At 40.0% G+C, this 18,311-nt stretch overlaps 2 protein-coding genes and 1 long non-coding RNA gene across 15 annotated transcripts in view; 1 reads left to right on the top strand and 2 right to left on the bottom strand.

Annotated features, from left to right (window-relative positions):
- Positions 1 to 18,311, top strand: part of LOC107274234 (gamma-aminobutyric acid type B receptor subunit 1) — a 37,635-nt gene that overhangs the window by 16,238 nt on the left and 3,086 nt on the right. For 7 of the 9 annotated variants that reach the window (XM_025091557.1, XM_025091568.1, XM_015753160.2 and 4 more), the window contains 13 exons: positions 9,032 to 9,346; positions 9,715 to 9,819; positions 10,097 to 10,162; positions 11,737 to 11,940; positions 13,365 to 13,589; positions 14,049 to 14,109; positions 16,624 to 16,747; positions 16,815 to 16,931; positions 16,986 to 17,124; positions 17,191 to 17,307; positions 17,381 to 17,542; positions 17,675 to 17,778; positions 17,873 to 18,166. In XM_025091557.1, coding sequence (XP_024947325.1) covers positions 9,032 to 9,346; positions 9,715 to 9,819; positions 10,097 to 10,162; positions 11,737 to 11,940; positions 13,365 to 13,589; positions 14,049 to 14,109; positions 16,624 to 16,747; positions 16,815 to 16,931; positions 16,986 to 17,124; positions 17,191 to 17,307; positions 17,381 to 17,542; positions 17,675 to 17,778; positions 17,873 to 18,166 — 2,033 coding nt within the window. The remainder of the gene's footprint in view (positions 1 to 9,031; positions 9,347 to 9,714; positions 9,820 to 10,096; positions 10,163 to 11,736; positions 11,941 to 13,364; positions 13,590 to 14,048; positions 14,110 to 16,623; positions 16,748 to 16,814; positions 16,932 to 16,985; positions 17,125 to 17,190; positions 17,308 to 17,380; positions 17,543 to 17,674; positions 17,779 to 17,872; positions 18,167 to 18,311) is intronic. The other 2 variants (XM_025091561.1, XM_025091564.1) reach the window with 2 other exon arrangements.
- On the bottom strand, positions 812 to 9,057 carry LOC107274241. Of its 4 annotated transcripts, XM_025091588.1 has the most exons (11): positions 8,642 to 9,057; positions 8,404 to 8,563; positions 7,682 to 8,110; positions 6,562 to 7,620; positions 6,319 to 6,497; positions 5,896 to 6,261; positions 5,739 to 5,825; positions 5,046 to 5,446; positions 3,110 to 3,301; positions 2,565 to 2,867; positions 812 to 2,502 (listed from the first exon to the last, which is right to left on the bottom strand). In XM_025091588.1, exons 4-8 carry the CDS (start codon positions 7,331 to 7,333, stop codon positions 5,051 to 5,053), a joined length of 1,800 nt encoding a protein of 599 aa, XP_024947356.1. In that variant the 5' UTR covers positions 7,334 to 7,620; positions 7,682 to 8,110; positions 8,404 to 8,563; positions 8,642 to 9,057; the 3' UTR covers positions 812 to 2,502; positions 2,565 to 2,867; positions 3,110 to 3,301; positions 5,046 to 5,050. The 4 variants fall into 4 exon arrangements, with proteins under 4 accessions (XP_024947356.1, XP_024947343.1, XP_024947346.1 ...); XM_025091575.1 differs by having other exon boundaries at positions 5,896 to 6,497; XM_025091578.1 differs by having other exon boundaries at positions 812 to 2,423; positions 5,896 to 6,497.
- LOC112495353 lies at positions 10,750 to 13,358 on the bottom strand. 2 transcript variants are annotated; one of them, XR_003061782.1, is made up of 4 exons: positions 13,135 to 13,358; positions 11,717 to 11,932; positions 11,539 to 11,590; positions 10,750 to 10,960 (listed from the first exon to the last, which is right to left on the bottom strand). It is a non-coding gene; the product is annotated as an uncharacterized LOC112495353 (long non-coding RNA). The 2 variants fall into 2 exon arrangements; XR_003061783.1 differs by lacking the exon at positions 13,135 to 13,358 and adding an exon at positions 12,794 to 13,120.

Here is an 18,311-nt window from a genome sequence, read left to right as displayed (position 1 = left end):
GGGGGGGGGGGGACTAACATCCCTAAATTTCATAAGGTTTTTAGTCTACTTCTCCTGCTGGCAGTTTCTCATAAATCCTCCTAAGCAAATGCTACACAGTTCGAAAGAAAACTACAGAATAACAGCAGTTTCAAAATCTCATGAAGACTGATCAACTGTTAGAATGTATAATAAATACTCTATCTAAATAATTATTTTTGTCATCTTGTAATTATGTCCAGCCATGAAGTGAACCGTTCCGCCATATCACTACAAAGGGGGTAAAAAAGGGAAATTAGCTTTAAATGATGATCCCTTATAATAACTTTGAAATTAATCAGCAATCAGAAGAAAACTGCTTTCAGCAAAATCTTGTGTCTTCATTACAGATTGAAGGTTTACCCTAGCGAATTAGATGGTTCTAGATGGTTCCGGATGGTCCTGGATAACAGTCACGTATTAGGATCCTCCGAACATTAAATGTCGACATCCCCAAGCTCCCCTCGTTAACCCCTCAGGAAGCCTCGCGTTAATGGAGGGCGCATGTCCACAATATTAGACCTCGAGTAACCCGACATAACCTTGTCCTGACAGCTGATATCAGCATTAGACAAGGCCGATCCTGAAAGTTCGAGGTCTAGATTTAGTTCGCAGTTAAATCAGCCATCATTGTTGCTAATATATTATTAGCATCATCAGTGGCTGTCACTATGCACAGCAACGCTGCATGATTGGCGAATCGAATTACCTGGCAGCAACTTCGATAACGGCTGGAAATTGATTTCACGATAAACTGGAGAACAGGCCAGATTCAAGTAGCCATAGCTGCTGCTGCTGGAGTCACGGGAAGATCCATTGGACCTGAAACTCTTATCGAATAGGAATTTCCAGCCGATAGAATGGCTTATGAATTTTCTGAATGATACTTTACGGATATCAACTATTTGAATAGACATACAGGGAGAGGAGTATCTATTTCTTGAGGTCAGGTCAGCATTGATCCGTCCCTAGCGTCGAGCTTCTCTACCATTCGACTGACTTCCTTCGCTTTGTACATTCAGCTGACTACGCTTGCCCTGGCACACAAAATCCATGCGAAAACTCCCATTGTCCATTGCGTATCGTCCTCTCACCCTTACGCTTAAAGTATGCGGGTCCATTCAAACCGACTTTACGGATCGAATTCGAGCGACTCGAATCTTTTTAGGAAGGATCAATTAATCAAGGATTTTTATTTGATGCCGAGCTTTTGGGACTTAAAGAATTCTTTGATCGCATCACTTTACTATGCGATACTATACGAATAGGATACGAATTGTTTTGAAATTTCAATCAGTGAATGTCGGGGTCTTTAGAAATAAATTAATGGGCCTTCGGCTAATAAGAGCTGGGTCAAGCATATGGCTGTCAGTACCGATACATTATATAGGTAATTTATAGGTAACGCAGCGCTATAGTTCCGCGCTCACGTCAATTGTAAATGTCAACGAGACGGTAGCTAATGCAAACATCTCACCCGTTGACATTTCCCAAGTGAACTGAAGAGTCAGAGAAACACTCGAGGCGTCTTGGCGTCAAAACGAAAATGTTAAGTTCTCTCGATTCCCGACGTGTAAGAAAGTCGAAAGGTTCCCCCTGGTAAAGTATATCTCGACGTTAGACGTCGGAACGACATCTTCAACAAGTACATTTCTGATAACGGATGCGATCGCTTCTATATAAAATTGTACGAGGTTAATGCTGTGGGATTCGCTGGATAAGAATTTCCGATAAGGACGACACGCGTCGCTCATTCCCTTCCCCATTTCACTCTTCCTTTCTTCCCGTGACTTATTACCCTAGTACTTTTTTTTTTTTTTTTCAAGGATTCTCAGACAATCTCAGATCTTATTTATCCCTTCGTTGCGAGCTGAATGATGGCGACGTCATTGATATCGGAGTGGGTATTACTCTGCTAGTGCTCCAAAAAAAAAAAAAAAAACGGATGGAATATCCATTTCGAAGATAGGTAGGATTTATTGAACACCTTCAAAGTCTGTACTCGAGAAAACCATTACTTTGTTTCACCAGGATCAGGAAATAATGCGGGATACCTTGTATTGGACTGGAATCGATTCCTATCAACTTCTTGATTCTTATGGAAGAAGGAATCAGGACGATCAGTGTTTAGGTTCACGGTGACGTTGCAGAAAAGAAAGCTTTTCATAGTCCAGCTGTCTCAGGCGGACTTATTGTTTCCGGAGCAACGAAATTAATCACTGTTTCAAGACGATTCTGATGTCGTTAGTTTCTTCGGCATGTACGGTTGATGTACTTCCGCCCTGATACGAGGCTGATGGAAGCAGGGATGTAAGTTATCGCAAGCAGTATACTCAACAACCATTCGTTATTTGTGGGCCAACCTTAATGTCCCTCTACGAGGATTTAGCTGTTTCCAGTATTCCCTGCGGTAGAAAGAATCTTGATTTTTCTTTATAAGTCCCTCGAAATAGTCCTCATTTCTTAGCCACTAACGACATCGGTCTGAGATGAAAATTATGTCTAATTCAGTTAGAAATCCCATTAGCTATCCCTCTAAGACGTACCCTCAGGAGTTCCGTTATAAAAGTCAGACTACATATGGTCAATTGGACAATATGGCACAATAGGATTCCCTTCGTATGGGACCAAGTCAGGTGAATATCAGCGACTTGGACAGTTGATCGATTTCTTCTTCGTCTCATGATGGATTCAATAACCTCCTGCGTCATTCAGAAATTCATGAAACCACTCGCTGTCGCAGCTGATATTGTCCAGTTGCTTATTGGGTGCATCCAACTGATCTCACGACAGCGAAAAGACAGTAGGGTCCATATGACTCGTTCTGGAATCGTCGGGGCATCTTGTTGCTGAAACAATGTATGTATTCTTATTATTATTATTCATCGATTTAAGTTTAAACAGTGTCACCTCGTAAAGTGATATCATAGTAGATTTACCACTTTCACCCCGCAGCAAATTCTCCCTACTACTAAACCTCCTCCGACCGGATATTGTTTTTTATCAAATTCTGATACTGTTCTGATATTACTTTGTCGTGGCAACTCTAAATGCTTTATCAGTCTTATCGTGTACATTTGTATGTACCTACCATGAACTATCCGAAGGCTATCCAGCAGCAGAGAGAGACGCGTTGTAAGGTAGGCAAAATGGCACTGTGTTCCAATGCACTTTGGTCAATGAATAGAGTCGGCAGGGAGAATACAGAGAATTACTTGAATGACGGCACAAGTAGTCGAACCAATAGAAATCCTAGAAGCGTCATTATCAACCAGAACAAAACCTGTAATATTATAAGAAAATATTGTATATACAATAGTGATTTAGCAGATTTTTTTTAAGGTTATGAAATTTTAAGCAATGTACCTCAACCGACAACTCGTACAAGGCACTTGTGTTATCGAAGAAATTTTTGAAAAAATTCAAAGTTTTTGACGAATTACGAAAGTTACCTAAACTGAAAAATTTCAAATTGACAGATTCACTTTCAAAAAATTTTCATCTACCATACAGAGCAATTTTTTATTGATATTCTCGTAGAACAGTGACGTGCAATTTTTCAGTGTCTCTTATCTCATTAGATATACTTTCAAAATAATCATCCTTCGGCAATCCCACTGATGCAATTAAATATTTTCCAGTAGGTGAATAATGCTTTATATAGCGAATAATTTTTAGATTGATTTCAAGGTCACCACTAAGTAAAGCACTGACTTGAGTTATTGATCTTACAATTATTAGATGACAATAAAACCGTGAAATCATTTAAGATAGTTTTAGGATTTTCTTGAATTCTCTTAATCCACTCGCTCGGTGTATAAGATAAAACCGCCAGCGGACTTGACGTAAAATGATTTTCCATAATTCGATTAACGCAGTCAATAAAATCTTGACCGTGACTCGTTCGGGATTCCGTCAGACGACGTGGTTGAGTAAAACCAAGGGTCAGGAGTATCGTTATCAGCAACATTGTAGTCAGCATTATGTGGTTCGTTGATTCTCACTGAAGTGGCAAGTCTTTCTCTGACGTAATCCATATATATATATATGTATGTAGTAGAGAAAGCAACCAACAAGTCAGACACTTAAGCGCGGCAATTCCAACTTTTTCGGAATTACGAGCACTGATTGCACAGCAATTGCTTCTGGCTCCTCCTCACGCCTATCCACCCGTCGTTCCACAGGATTGAACGTTTCTGAACAGTTCTGACTGGTTCCTGAACGCTATCAAATGTTCATACTCCGTGATGGATTACTGTTGTTTTCTTAGGCAACTTTATACAGAGCACTGTTTTCTCATAAACTTCAAACGACAACTGCGCAATTCCCTAATTTCCCCTTAATAACAGTCTCAACATTTACTTAGTTAGATTGGATCGTTTTCAATTGCTCTTTAGACATCTTTTAATATAACAGTCGAATTTAAATTTTGTATTTGACGTTAGGGAACAAAGGATTTCAGGATTTGGTTCTGACAGCTTTATCCTGAGGAAGGTATCGTTAACAGCGAAAGTTATACTATTATTATTAGTCAACCGGTAATCCACGTAATGATAATATCATAAGTTATCTTCTACCTTGTCACGAGAAATGTTCTTCCACACATCACACATATCAAAAATATTTATAGGAACTATTATTCTCATAATTTCTCATCGTTAGTCTATCCTGTCTTTGAAAATTATTTCAAATTGTATAATATTAATGATTCATAAGACTATTCAAGAGAATTTCTACCACCTAACAAAATGTCTATTGCAAAAGCTAAAGCCAAGCTTACACATGGGCATGAATATATTTTTCACGCTCTAAGTGTCTTCGTGAAATGTATGATAAGACATGTAAGTGCAAGTCTTTTAACAATGAGTCAGGAAGGATGAAAAAAATGGATAGATACAGGTGATTAAAATGGTTACAAGGAAACTACCAGCGTGTCTCAGTAATTAGCGTGTAAAAACTTGAAGCGGTGACAAGGGTGTCAATATTGTAGGGAGTGTATATACTATATATATACTGATAGTTATTACCATCTTCATGAACTCGACGTTTCGCGTAGGCGTCGGCATCGACTTAGTCGTCTGAAAACTTGCTTCCATTTAACCAGATAAGAATTAATTAATAATTCTCCCAGGAATGCGAGCATAGAAAATGTTAAGCCTGTTCCTAATATAACAAGTGCGCCCTGTATATGCTGCATACTAAAAGTTTGATCATCGATGCTGCCTACTTTATGCCAAGATTTTGAGGATTTATATTGCATCCGAGTAAGCCACAATGCACTAAAACCACCTTGATTGACACCGTTGATAATCCAGTTGATAGTTGACATTAAAGTACTGTACATTGGTACGGCAATAACTATAGGTTGTAATGAAACTTCTTCCGGAATATAGGTGACGTGTCGAAACTGGAATTTAGTATTTAATACCTGCAACAAGTAGTTAATTAGATAATTTTTATATAGCATACAGGGCAGTTTATAGAGTCTATTATGAAAATGTGAAAAGTGATCGGATGAAGTTTCTCAAATCTGACTGATAAATTTGAACTAAGAAGCCCTGTGGATCCTGTTAATTTTATAATAAGATCAAAGACTCTGTTTCAAAGGGAATTTTGTCGGAAATTCACCCTTGACTAGACTCGGGTGCACTCGGGTGTGGTCGGTTCAAAAGACATAAAATTTGACTAGTATACCTATACCGATATGTTTTAATATTCACCAGTGTATACGAAGCCACCATTGGTAGTGTACTTATTCCACTCGTTAAATTCGCCAAAGCAAATTGAAAATCTGCAATCGTTACATTCTGAAAGAAAATATCATTTGGATCAATGACCATTCAATGTTATTTATCTAATAATAATCCATTCACGAACCTCATAGTTCTGAAATAAATGCGGACAGCATTCGTGAAATTGCTGCTTCAAATGAGGCGTCCCAACAATTTTTCCTGTGTAACTGCTTTCAAATTGTTCAATGGTGCGAAATTTCCTAGAGCCGTAATTAGTTGAGGGAGACATTAGCATAGTCAGATTAACCAGATAGACGCGCGTTGCAGCGAATCCAAGAAAAATCCAACAAATCATATACAATCTTTGCGTCAGTGACGTCACACGGATTACGGCGGAATTACCAAGGAACGATGGAATGGTTTGAAGGAGGGGAAATTTTTTATCGAAAATATTCGATAAAGTGCCCATTAAAATGATTATCGATACCATTCCCGTCATCATTAGCCAGTCCTGAAACATTGGGAGGTTCAAAGAAAGCTTTAAGTCACTGAACGATTCACCACTTACCTTTAACGTAAGGGCCGTTACGTATAGAAGCGACAAATTTAATTTCATTGCAGGAAGTATTATCAAGGGCGAACTATACATATAGGGCTTTGAAAATATAGCAGGTGCATCTGGATACGTGACAATGCTACCATAGCCGATATCTGCTTCGCCATTTTGGACCACCGAGTTGATATCCGCTATATTAAGGATCAAAAACACATGCAAGTTGTACGATTAAAACAATTAATTATTTTACATTACCAATTTCGTTCACTGCTGAATATTGAGCTGTAGCATTAAGTCGCTGGACAATCCAAGCAAAGAGATGGCGAAACATTCCCGTATCGACTTTAGTCCCATTATGAATTTCCAAAGTCCAATACGGCATCCACATCGCAGTAGATAACTTTACTGGGCAGCCATTAAAGTTATTCGATATCTTTGATATATCATAATGCAAAGTCTTCGAAGAACAATCACCCATCTTAATGACTGTCACAATTCCACATTGCCTATAAGCGTTCATGGTGTATGAATATAACTCCACAGTGTTATTTTCATTGGGCATTAAAAGCACAGTGCGTGCCCTGTTAGCGTCGGCGACGACTTTGAAGATGCTCCGCAAGTTCTTTATCCGTCGCAAGGATATGATCACGAGCATTCCTGAAGGTTTTAATTCCGGAAGCATATATATAGCCATGTAATCATCATGTGGACCAATAATCATAACAGCACCCTTATTCTGATGCCTCTTGAAGTTCTTTGAACTCTTAACGATCCAAGGATTCCTAAGGTATATCGACAAGTCGGTGAAACTTCCAATAAGGTCGCTGCTGCCATCCGAGTAAACGATTATCCTACTACCAACATTAGGTAGTCCGTTCATTATACTCGTAACGCATAACGCCAGCCTTTCCTGCACTGGTATTAAATTCTCAACGGGTAGAATTCGAGCGGTGACCTCTGACCGAAGTACCAGTAAAACCAATGAAACCCAAGACATCGTCCTACTGTCTGAAACGTCCCAGTTCATCCTAACGGAAACGGAAGACTCACTGGACTGTGTTGTTCACGTCTCTATGTCAAGGAGCGTTCGGGTGACGTGTGTATAATAAAGAAATAAGGTCAGATAGAAATTACGCCATTTTCACAGAGGTAATTCTGACGAAAGCAGTACTGCCAATACGGAATGGAGCTTAAGCGTTGGCTTTGAGCTGTCACAATTTTATCATAAACTACAGGGTGGTCAATGATGATCAGGATTATTTCAGGTTGGCATACGAGTAGCTTGGATACCTTGTGAACTGGTACGGGGAATGACTGTAATTCAAGAGGAAAAAATAAATAAATAAAAAGTAAACCTCAAATCGAAGGTACTTACCAAGCAAGAACCTTCAGCCATGACTTGTTTAAGGCTGATGTCGATTGCGGCGACAATCCAATCGACTTTATTTATGCTTCCTTTTTCTTTTTTGTTTCTTAAGAAAAAATGTCCAAGCAGGTGTTTTACTGTGGCAAAAGGCTTGCCAGAAGGTGGGATGGTATCAAACCGATCGATAAAATTGCTGTAACATCTTCCTGCCAATAAAAATTTCTGGTCGCCATTTGGTACAAACTACCAAATAACGTATTTTCCTGAAATCGTACTTATACACACCTTTAATGTCTGAAAGCCCTATTAGACTTGGCTTGTGTAATTTGAAGGGAGACCATTTAAAGCGGACCTTGCGCGACTTGAAAACGTTAATCGAGGCGAAAGGTCGACTCTGAAGTATCTAATATCAGTGTTACCAACCCCTGCCGTTTTACTCTGAAAATTTGCACAGATTTAGATGTCACTGTAAGTGTGAACAGAGATTGGAGTTAATTCGTAGAAACAGGACGATTAAACGTTATAGAGACGAAACGCGCCATCAGAATTCTGTGCGGAATTCTGTATTAAGGTAGACGTGAGATATGTACGTAAGAGGCGAGTTGGGTACGAGGACAGATTTAAATTCCAGTTACAGACTGCAACATCATCGCTAAGAATATTCGCAGTATCCATTTGCCGCAGCGTAATCGATAGTAATCGATCAAAATGATCTCGCTCTTTTTCTATACCTATTTTCATGTACGACTGTTCTCCAGGTGCGTAATTGGATAAACTGTTGCCACTACAATTCCATTTCAGAATATAAAGCTACTGCTCGAATACAAGGGTGGCTGTTTGGAATTTTTTTGAAGAATTGACGGCTTCGAGACACAGTGCGAGTTAAGTAATCTGAAAATGGAGAATTTATGGATTAATGAGATTAGACAAAATTGCAACAATTTGCTTCTAGGATATTTCGAGAATTACCTGAGGCCTTTTCAATATGGTCGATCTGAGGATTTATTATGAAGAAACTCGTGGGATCAAAGTTCTCGAAAGTCTCTGAAGAGTCGCAAAGTTTCGCGTGCGTTCGGTAGAGGCTTCTTCGAGAAACGACGTCATTAAGGATTTCGCGTTGTACAACTTCCTGGTCGTCATCCGCGTCGAATAAGTGCTCGTTAAAATGTCCTCCAGTTACTCCATGTACTCTTTATATACCCCAGGCGACACGCTTTTTTTTCACGCTCAGCTTATAATTGGTCCATTTGTAAGAAAAACACTCAATGGTTATCGAGACAATGAAGAGGAGCACGGATTTCCATCATCCACGTGAATTAGAGCCGAGTTCAGAATCAGATCATTATTTTCTGATTACAGTGCGATCCAGGTGTGGCAGTAGATCGATTCTTTCACGCGCTCTACTCGCGCAAGAGTGCCCCTATGCCTCTTCTCCTGGGAACGGCATGCTCTGAGGTCACAGAGACCCTGGCCAAGATCGTTCCGTACTGGAACATTGTCCAAGTCTCCTTTGGCTCCACAGCTCCGGCCCTGTCGGACTCCACCGAGTTCCCATTATTTCTGAGGACAGTCGCACCAGACTCCAGTCACAATCCTGCCAGGATCGCCCTGATCAAGCACTTCGGCTGGGACACCGTAACGGCTCTATCGCAAAACGGCGACATGTACTCTCTGGTGAGTTGAAAAAATCATATAGAAGTTCGAGAGTGAACTTAACCTGGAACAAAGGTCAATCGATACAAAGAGGTCACGAGGAACGCTCCGGATGTTTTCTGTCCTCCTGTTCCACTTCCATCACGACCTCCTCTCTTACCTCTTATCCTCACCCTTATCAACATCCTCGGCCACAGCAACTCCCTCCTACATCGCCCGATTCTATTAAGGTGAACGTACGACATTCCCTAATTACATTGGGGGAGGGCGACAGCACTCTCCAACTAAGAAGGGACTGCAAGCTCTAGCACACTTAGACTATAACCTACCGTCAGCGCTTCAAGAACCTGAAGACCACATCCTACGCCCTACTAAAACTCGTGTTTCAGGCAGTGAACGACCTGGTCACGGAATTGGAACAGGCTAACATCACGTGTACAGCTACTATCACTTTTGCCGAGAACGACTATAAAGACCAGCTCAGGACTCTTAAGGTCAGTTGAATGAATTTGAAAACATCCTTAAGTGATCGAGGACCTCATTCAGAGACTGATTTCAAAGCCTCTACTGAAGTTGGGACACCCTAGTCTTCCTGCTGATTCTAATCGTGCCTAAGGGATAAAACGTTCAATGAGAAACACGTTGTTCTCAGGATTAACGAAATCCCATAAATTCTATTCCTGATAACGGATGGTCTGACTTTCTGCCGACATGGGCTTCTTATAATTTAATTTTTTTTTTTCTGTTATCGGAGTTCTTGTTAATTTACAGGAATTGGATACGCGCATAATTATTGGCAGTTTCTCACCGCGTCTGGCACCAAAAGTCTTCTGTGAGGTTAGTATATACGTGCACTAATATATAGTACACTAGGATATTCAACCCAAATTATCATGATGATTCGCATACGCACTTACAATTAGACACTTCCAAATGTAACTAATAATGTCCTAAGACAACCAGAACCTTTTCCTGCCCGAAGGAATAATTCGAAAAGCCGCACTACTTATGCAATTTCACTTAATTTTCCCTGTCCTGCAGAGGAAATTTAATTCCGGAATATCGAAACGCAATTTCACTGGCGAAGTCACGGTGGCCGTTCTTGAGAAATGAGGGGAAAAAAGAGAATGAAATTAAAGAAAAACGAGATACAGGATTCTCATAAATTCCACGAACAATCTTATCAAGACTGATTAGCTTAGTTAGTGCATCAGCAGACAGAGGTCGCTAGCGAGATGCGTATCAAACTTTCAGAATATCATCATCCATTTTATTATCATATCGCAAAAGATCCCCTCAATAAAAATGTCCACTCTAATTGTTAGATTCATTAACTTGTAAGAATATCATAACGCAGTCATTCATTCCCAAAATTACAATTTTTTTTAAAGCTCTCATTCCGATCGTTTTATGATTTCAGTCGGGATAGGAATATCTCTTGAAATCCTCCAATGTCTCAATCGAATAATACTGAACCAACAAAAGACCATCGACGTCCGCCAGAGGGCATCGAAGGGCGTCCAAGTCCATTCGCCCTCCGCAATAACTGAGTCGAATCTGTCCGACTGGGATGAAGTTTAATATTCCTCTGCTAAAATGAACCTGACCTCTTATTACAGGAGGGTTCGTTGATTTCTATTAAAAAAAAAGGAAAAAATATTAATTTTTGACACACCCTACAGATTAAACACTATTACCCAACGATTATATACAGTAATAATTATTCGATCATACTGACAGTTATTAAATTATTACCTGTATTTAATTATTGTTATTTATTTAGACAGAAAAATACCCCTTCCGATTTAATCAAATAAGAAAATGAATTAGTGCTTATAAATCCCTTAGGAAATTGAACTGTCTCTTCCGTAGGGTTTCAATTTTCATTTGCTTATCAATGTGCTTTATTACGCTTCCTAAGCAAGACTGATAAGGCTGATACGAGATAAGGCTAACCCTTGCTGTATATAGTCAACCTGGTTCACTCGAAGTCTAATGAAGCTTCTTGAAACATATTTATCTGTCACCCTTGGAAATGTTATTCAAGAAACGAATAGAGCTACGGGTCCCCTTGGATGACATAGAAAGTATCTCCATCTTCGGAAGACGAAGTAGAGCTACTGGGTTACCCGAAGAAATTTCATAAAGTCTTAAAAGTCTCTGCAGGGAACGCAGCTTACTTCAGCTTAATCGAGCTTACTTAAGCAACTTACTTCATCTTATTCTCTCTTTGGTCTCGCTCCTCCCGTGGTAGAATAGTATCATCTTGAACACAGAATTTAATACAAATATTTTCGTAATGACGACCAAGGAAAATTTTATCCATAAACCAACTCTGTCGCAGTATCTGTCGATACAATTAATGCTAATTAATTCAAACCTTTAACGTACAATTCTCCATTTATCCACAGGCCTGGAAACTCGGTATGCATGGTGGTGACTATGCGTGGATTCTACCGGGTGACACAATCGATTTATCAGGTATGACCGGTGACTGGTGGCACATTGGACCCGAGGATTGTTCCCCGTCGCAACTTTCCCAAACTTTGGATGGTCTTATAATAGTCAAAAGTCACGGGACCGTCCTGGCAAATGATAACAGCTATTCTGGAATGGTACGTATCAATGTGGTTATTGGTCGATCGAAAAAAATGTAAGGTAATAAGGCTGTGAAATCACTCGGCAATCACGCTGAAATCATTTTGGAAAAACCTATAGGAGGCCGGAATAAGCTGAGAAAAAGGCAATTTTATCGTCACTCAATTACCATCCTGGACGACTCCTTTCTGGACACGTGGCCCTGGGAAATTGAAGCCAGAATGTGAACTTCCTCTCTTTGCCCTTTCGCAGAATCCGTACACTCTACTTTCTTTACCTTTGCCATCGTCCCTTTTTGTACTACTCCTTTTTATGTCAGGGACACACACACGTCCTTCGGAAAATCCCTCTGGGATTTCCAGAAGAAGTGATGAACGATACTTATCGCTTAGTGATTATTATCATACTTTGTGAAAAGCACGTAACTATATTGATGAGGATCTCCTCTAATCGTGATCTGACGTGAGCTATCGGTCACGTAATCGTTTAGTCATATTCCTCATGTATGTGTTATGAATCTATTCCTGAACTGACATATAATTATTTTATTATAATACATTAATTCACAGTCACTGCACGTTCCACTTTGTAAAATCGTGTCATGTCCCTGCGTAATGGGTTCAATGAATTTTTTAATATTGTGGGTAATTTTTCGTATTTTTAATAGATTTAAAAAAAGGTACCTAACGAATTAGAGTTTGGAAATAAAGTTACCGCTGTGGATAAGTTAATTGCCCAAATGAAAAAACTCTATTTTTTATCATTATTCACACAAACGATACCGTCCTGTAATCAAGCTAATGACAAGTCTTTATGTGTAATCGAATTTCGGATATCTCCTAAATTCATGGCCTAGCAGCTGGTACATACCATTCGAATGGGTGGTTTTCGGGGTGGCAGGAAAGTCACGTAGAAATCGTATTTGGTTAATGAATCGCAAGGAAGCTGAATCATGAGATTTGGGAACCCTAAACTTTCATCCGTTCCTGGTTGAATACTGTTCTATCCTTTCAAAGAGTTCGATGCTGACTGCAATTTTGATATCCCTTTGATCACAGTAACTAACCTCATAGCTAATGGAGTAATTCGACAATTCCATAATACATCAACGTATACCTTGAATTGAAAAATCTTAAGATACAACTAAGACACCGTAGTATATTTTATTATCGCATCCTTGTACTTTCATCGTCTAAGAAAGTTTATTATACCTGCTCATTTTACTCAGGAAGGTTGATGCGACGTTGGAAAATTACCCTCGATTACGAGCGACTGTAATCTTCTCGGTGGTAACGTATCTCCCAGACGACCAGACGACATCAGTGTCTAACCGCGAAACGAACTGAGCATGAAATTCACTCAGACTCTTCTCAGGATTCCTGATCAAAATTGACAAGTAAAAAAGGAGAAAGACTCAAAGAAACCATTTGTCACGTTGCAGACGAGCGCGGAATTCTCATCGGAATTGGCGAAACGCGGCGTGACCATATCGCGATACGCAGCGCAGACTTACGACGCCATCTTGGCAATGGCTCTAGCACTAACCAAAACAGAGGCCCTCTTGAATCGCAAGAATACAAGCCTGGCCCAGTACAGTCACTCGCGAAAGGATATGGCGTATGATCTACTGGACGAACTTCGTCGGCTGCACTTCGTGGGAGTTTCTGTAAGCAAATAAAAACGTAAATTTACCGTTATACTTTATTTCGTATACTATAGGACGTTTCACAAACGATGAATAATCACATTGGCACCCTGCTGAATACCCGGGAGACTCCAGAGGTAAATTGCAAACGTTTAATAACGCCCGGCATGACAGAAAGAGCCACACGGAGATTTGAGAAGGCTTTCAGACCGTCTTCAGATAATTCATCTCATTTAACGTTATCCTGTGGGTTACGTAACTCTCACTCATTTGAATTTTCAAAAGGGATTACGATCAGCCCCATCAAATGATACCGGTCCCTGCAATCAGAATAATCCATATATATATATTGAATTTTCAAAAGGGATTACTTAGAGTGTATATATATATATATATATATGAATATATATATATATATATACACTCTAAGTAATCCCTTTTGAAAATTCAATATATATATATGGATTATTCTGATTGCAGGGACCGGTATCATTTGATGGGGCTGATCGGGTTGGCATCACTGCTTTTTATCAGATGCAGGGTAAGTCAAAGTATTAAGTCACGTGAATACTACATTGCGGCTTTATTCGAGTATACACCTCCAACCCCACTTTACGTTTGACATAGTGATGCATGAAATGCGGTTATCACGATACGCTGGACGTTCCATGCTAACAAGCAGACGGATGATTCCATTTACCATAGCGCCATTACAAAATACGCTTTGCTCGTAGCGTCATTTTTTTTATTATTGTGTGAATGTACCCAAGCCGTTAGGATTCTAGAGACAAATTTTCCGAGGGTAAAAGAGACAAAGGTCATTTTTTCCAGTCGATGTTTTAGGACCTGTTATATACATTGGAATTTTTTTTGTACCTGCCATAAGTGAAACAACAAAATGATGGATAATTGAAGAACAAAAAATCCTAAGCCATAATGCTGCATTGTAAGAATCTAACGCGAAGATAATAAAAAAGTCAGGTTAAGGTGAGTGGTATCGATCCTGAGTAAAAGTGGGCCTACGGCCTACGATAGAATTTCGTCCTCATTTCATTCTCCTCGTCACCCACTTCATTTTGTTTCCTTTTTTTTCCGTTTCGTCCAACAGAAGAAGACGCTGGATTATTAGAACCAACGACCTATCAAGGGATCCCTGCTCCCCCAGGGAACCTCGTGGAAAGCGGTTTTCTTGAAGGATTTGCATGAAAAATGCGCGGGACGCCTAGCGTCGCCGTCGCGTACTACCTTCTGTCAAATCTCTAAGCGCATAATGGAACAATGGATCAAGTACACTTGGTCACAACAATGCCATATAATTTGAGTGCACTGAGAAACCTCAACGACCTGACGGTACACGTCATGGAGCCTCTATTTTCCAGCCAGTTTTCTTTATGGTATCATATATTTTGAATTATTAAACAAAAAAATTGTATAATGAATACGACAAAAAATTGACCGTAGACCTAGTGGAGCTGAATATGATTTTTCTCACGAAAATAATGTACTTAGTGGTCTCTCATCCATCATGATAAAAAAATGCAGCAGGTCGTCAGGATAGGGTATAAGGAGGACAAGTCCCGCCAAAGAGTTTACTCCCGCAGGATAGTAAATGTTCACGATAGGGGACGGGCGTAGGGAGACGGCGTAGAGACTCAGTTCAGAAAGACTAACGATTCGCAAGGGAAGATGAAAGTGAAAGTGAAAAAGGGAAAAGGCTGAGTATAAAGGCTCGGAGAGGAATGAGAGAAATAGAGATGTGTGGAAAAATAAAAAGAAGAGTAAGGTATATGAATAGCACGAAGATTCGAATACATAAGAATGGGACCATTACCTGCTGTTTCAGGGCGTTTGTTTAATGTCCCGTAAAATCCCTGAAGTTCGGCGAGGCGATGGTCCACATTGGGAGGCTATAAGGTTCCGTATGAATAACGCCTGAACGCGTGTCTACGCATGCAACCCACGCAGTGGGAATAGAGCGATAAAATGTGACGAGCTCACTTTCCACGCCGTATTACTGTTGGTAAAGAGGGTGGCTGGCTGATTAGTGTGATCTTCCTGCCAAATATTATAGTACCGTGCAGTACGAGATATCCCTAACGATAGTATCTTCAGCCCTTATCATCTTGTACCACTTTCACTTCACAGAGACCCTTCTTCTGCTTCTGCTTCTTGATTGTAATTTCTTCATGGCGCTTTAGCTATCATAACTCATCGCTCTTCCACATGTGGGTCAAATTATTTTCAGGAGACTCGGAAGACTCGCTGACGTTCATAATTCCAATGGATGTATTTCTCCTGATATTTCATCGACGCAAAGTATCCTTTTCTAATGACTGAATCAAGCAGAATCTGAGACGGCTTCTAATTGATGAACAGGTTTATTACGTAGCTCAATTAGTTCCAGGAATATTAATATAATTCTTATATTTGATACTGTGGATTTTAGGTCTGAAGCCTCGAGATAACGTAGCTCAGGAATTAACAGACTGGAGAGAAGTCTCCTGAGCGACACTAATTAATTAATAAAATACGACTAATTTCTTAGGATGACAATACACAGGTCTATATTACCAAAACGTCTCGGAATCACGACTACTGGCTGGTAGAGACGAGTCAAGGACGTTGTGTATTTTTTGAATTTAAAAAGCAACTATCGTTCATGTATTAATTTTTTAGAAACGTGTTCTCAAAATTTTCATGTCATTTTCTAAACTATATCTCGAGGTCAGATAGTTCTTCAGGATGGAATAATAACGAGGAAGATTAAAGAATACAATTATAAGATTGAAGAATTAATTTAATGAATTAACGAACTATCAATCAAATATATAAACCAAGAAGTGAAAACAAGGCTTACCCGATGCGTAAAGCAGCTTCATGAAAAAGGAATATCAAATACTATCTCGCGTTAATCCATCGCTCTTCTCAGATTTCCCTTAACACAAAGTAAAATCAATTACGTAAAGAACAAGACGCTCTATACAAAGAACTCAAAAGTCCCTCAATCCATAGAACTTCTTACTCGTCCCTTCTAATCTGGAGCTTTTGATTGCAGGACATTCGATCAGAAGGATAGCCATTTTTACACCAGACAATGGCAAGCTTAGGATGGATTGTCCAGGGTGTGCAGCCACCAGATGGCCTGGAGGTCATCCACCTGCAGCTCGTAGGGTATTTCGGTGAGTAATTACAAATAGCTTGTATCCAATCGCAAATCAAATTTTTCATATATATTTTATTTTTTAGACTAAGGGTAGTCACTGTGGCACCTGCTGCTTTCCTGGCGATGACGTGCTTAGCCAGTATTGGCGTGACCCTGGCTCTAGCATTTCTGGCATTTAATCTACACTTTAGGAAGCATAAGTAAGTTCATTCAGTCTCTAAGGTATGACATCTGACAACCTGCTTTTCCCTTAGGAGTATAAAGCTATCTAGTCCGAGGCTAAATAATATGGCAGCTGTGGGATGTGCCCTAGTCTACGGAGCAGTTATCCTCCTAGGTCTGGACCATGCCACGCTTCCTGATAGCGACGGTTACTTCCCAACAGTATGCACGGTAGGCGATATTTCTTAAAAAATGTAAAAAGAAAGAAATATCTAATTTTATCATTTTATCTAAAAGGCCAGAGTATATCTATTGTCTGCTGGATTTTCTCTTGCGTTCGGATCAATGTTCACCAAAACATACAGAGTGCACAGAATCTTCACCAGGAGCAGAAGCGGCGTGGTGAAAAACAAAGTAATAATTCATCTGACAACCAAGATTATCCGATTAACGGTAGTAGTTGTTGATATTATTTTTTTTCTTACAGCTGCTACAAGATACTCAGCTGATCAGTTTAATATGTGTATTACTATTGATCGATGGTCTGGTAGTGACTTTATGGGTGACGATGGATCCAATGCAAAGGCACCTGCGCAATTTGACCTTAGAAATTAACGCCCAGGATCGCGGGGTGGTCTACCAACCTCAGGTGGGACATGGATTGAATAACCAGCCCGAAGCGTGGGCGGCTGCATGGCTTGGTGGCTCGGTGGCTCGTATGTTCTTTCCAGATAATTACAGTTAACAAGCGACAATTAATCCTGTGCCGTTGAACCTACAGGTAGAGGTTTGTCGATCTCAGCATACGAATGGCTGGCTCGGCGCACTTTACGTTTACAAGGGACTCCTATTGGTCGTTGGGGTCTACATGGCCTGGGAAACAAGGTATAAGGGTTATCATTAATCTCCATGAATATAACGACTGCCAAACAATTAATAATGAATCATTAACAATTTACTATTGATTACTAACAATTAGACACGTCAAGATACCTGCCCTTAATGACTCCCAGTACATCGGCATGAGCGTTTACTCCGTAGTAATCACTTCAGGGATTGTGGTTGTTTTGGCGAATCTGATGTCCGACAGAGCTACCCCTGCATTCGTTACTATTACGGCTCTGATCTTGGCCTCGACTACAGCCACCCTGGTACTACTCTTCCTACCCCAATTGGCCAATATCTTAGCTGGTGAAAGAGCCGATCCGGTAGTGCAGAGTCTTGGACTAAAAATCGAATGTAATACAAGGCGGTTCGTTACGGATGATAGGAGGTAAGTGAGTTAAAGGTGGAAAATAAAAAGATCTCTCTCCCATCTCTTTTCATCACTGAGCGAATCCGAGGGTTTATATCCAGCGTGAAAGGCGGGTTATATTCTACTTTGAAACTGGGTTATTATTAATAAACGGATTTCTGAA

Source organism: Cephus cinctus, unplaced genomic scaffold (assembly GCF_000341935.2).
Source record: "Cephus cinctus unplaced genomic scaffold, Ccin1 Ccin1_scaffold0093, whole genome shotgun sequence".
NCBI classification, from domain to species: Eukaryota; Metazoa; Arthropoda; class Insecta; order Hymenoptera; family Cephidae; genus Cephus; species Cephus cinctus.
This window is presented reverse-complemented; position numbering and strand designations above follow the sequence as displayed.

Bases quoted from the DNA above. Each gene is read 5' to 3' on its own strand.
- LOC107274241 (XM_025091575.1), bottom strand. From the start codon at position 7,333: ATGAACTGGGACGTTTCAGACAGTAGGACGATGTCTTGGGTTTCATTG. The intron at 6,498-6,561 runs GTAATGTAAAAT...TCCTTAATATAG, and splicing joins TTCAGCAGTGAACGAAATTG to CGGATATCAACTCGGTGGTC. The intron at 5,826-5,895 runs GTTCGTGAATGG...ATTTTCTTTCAG, and splicing joins ATTTATTTCAGAACTATGAG to AATGTAACGATTGCAGATTT.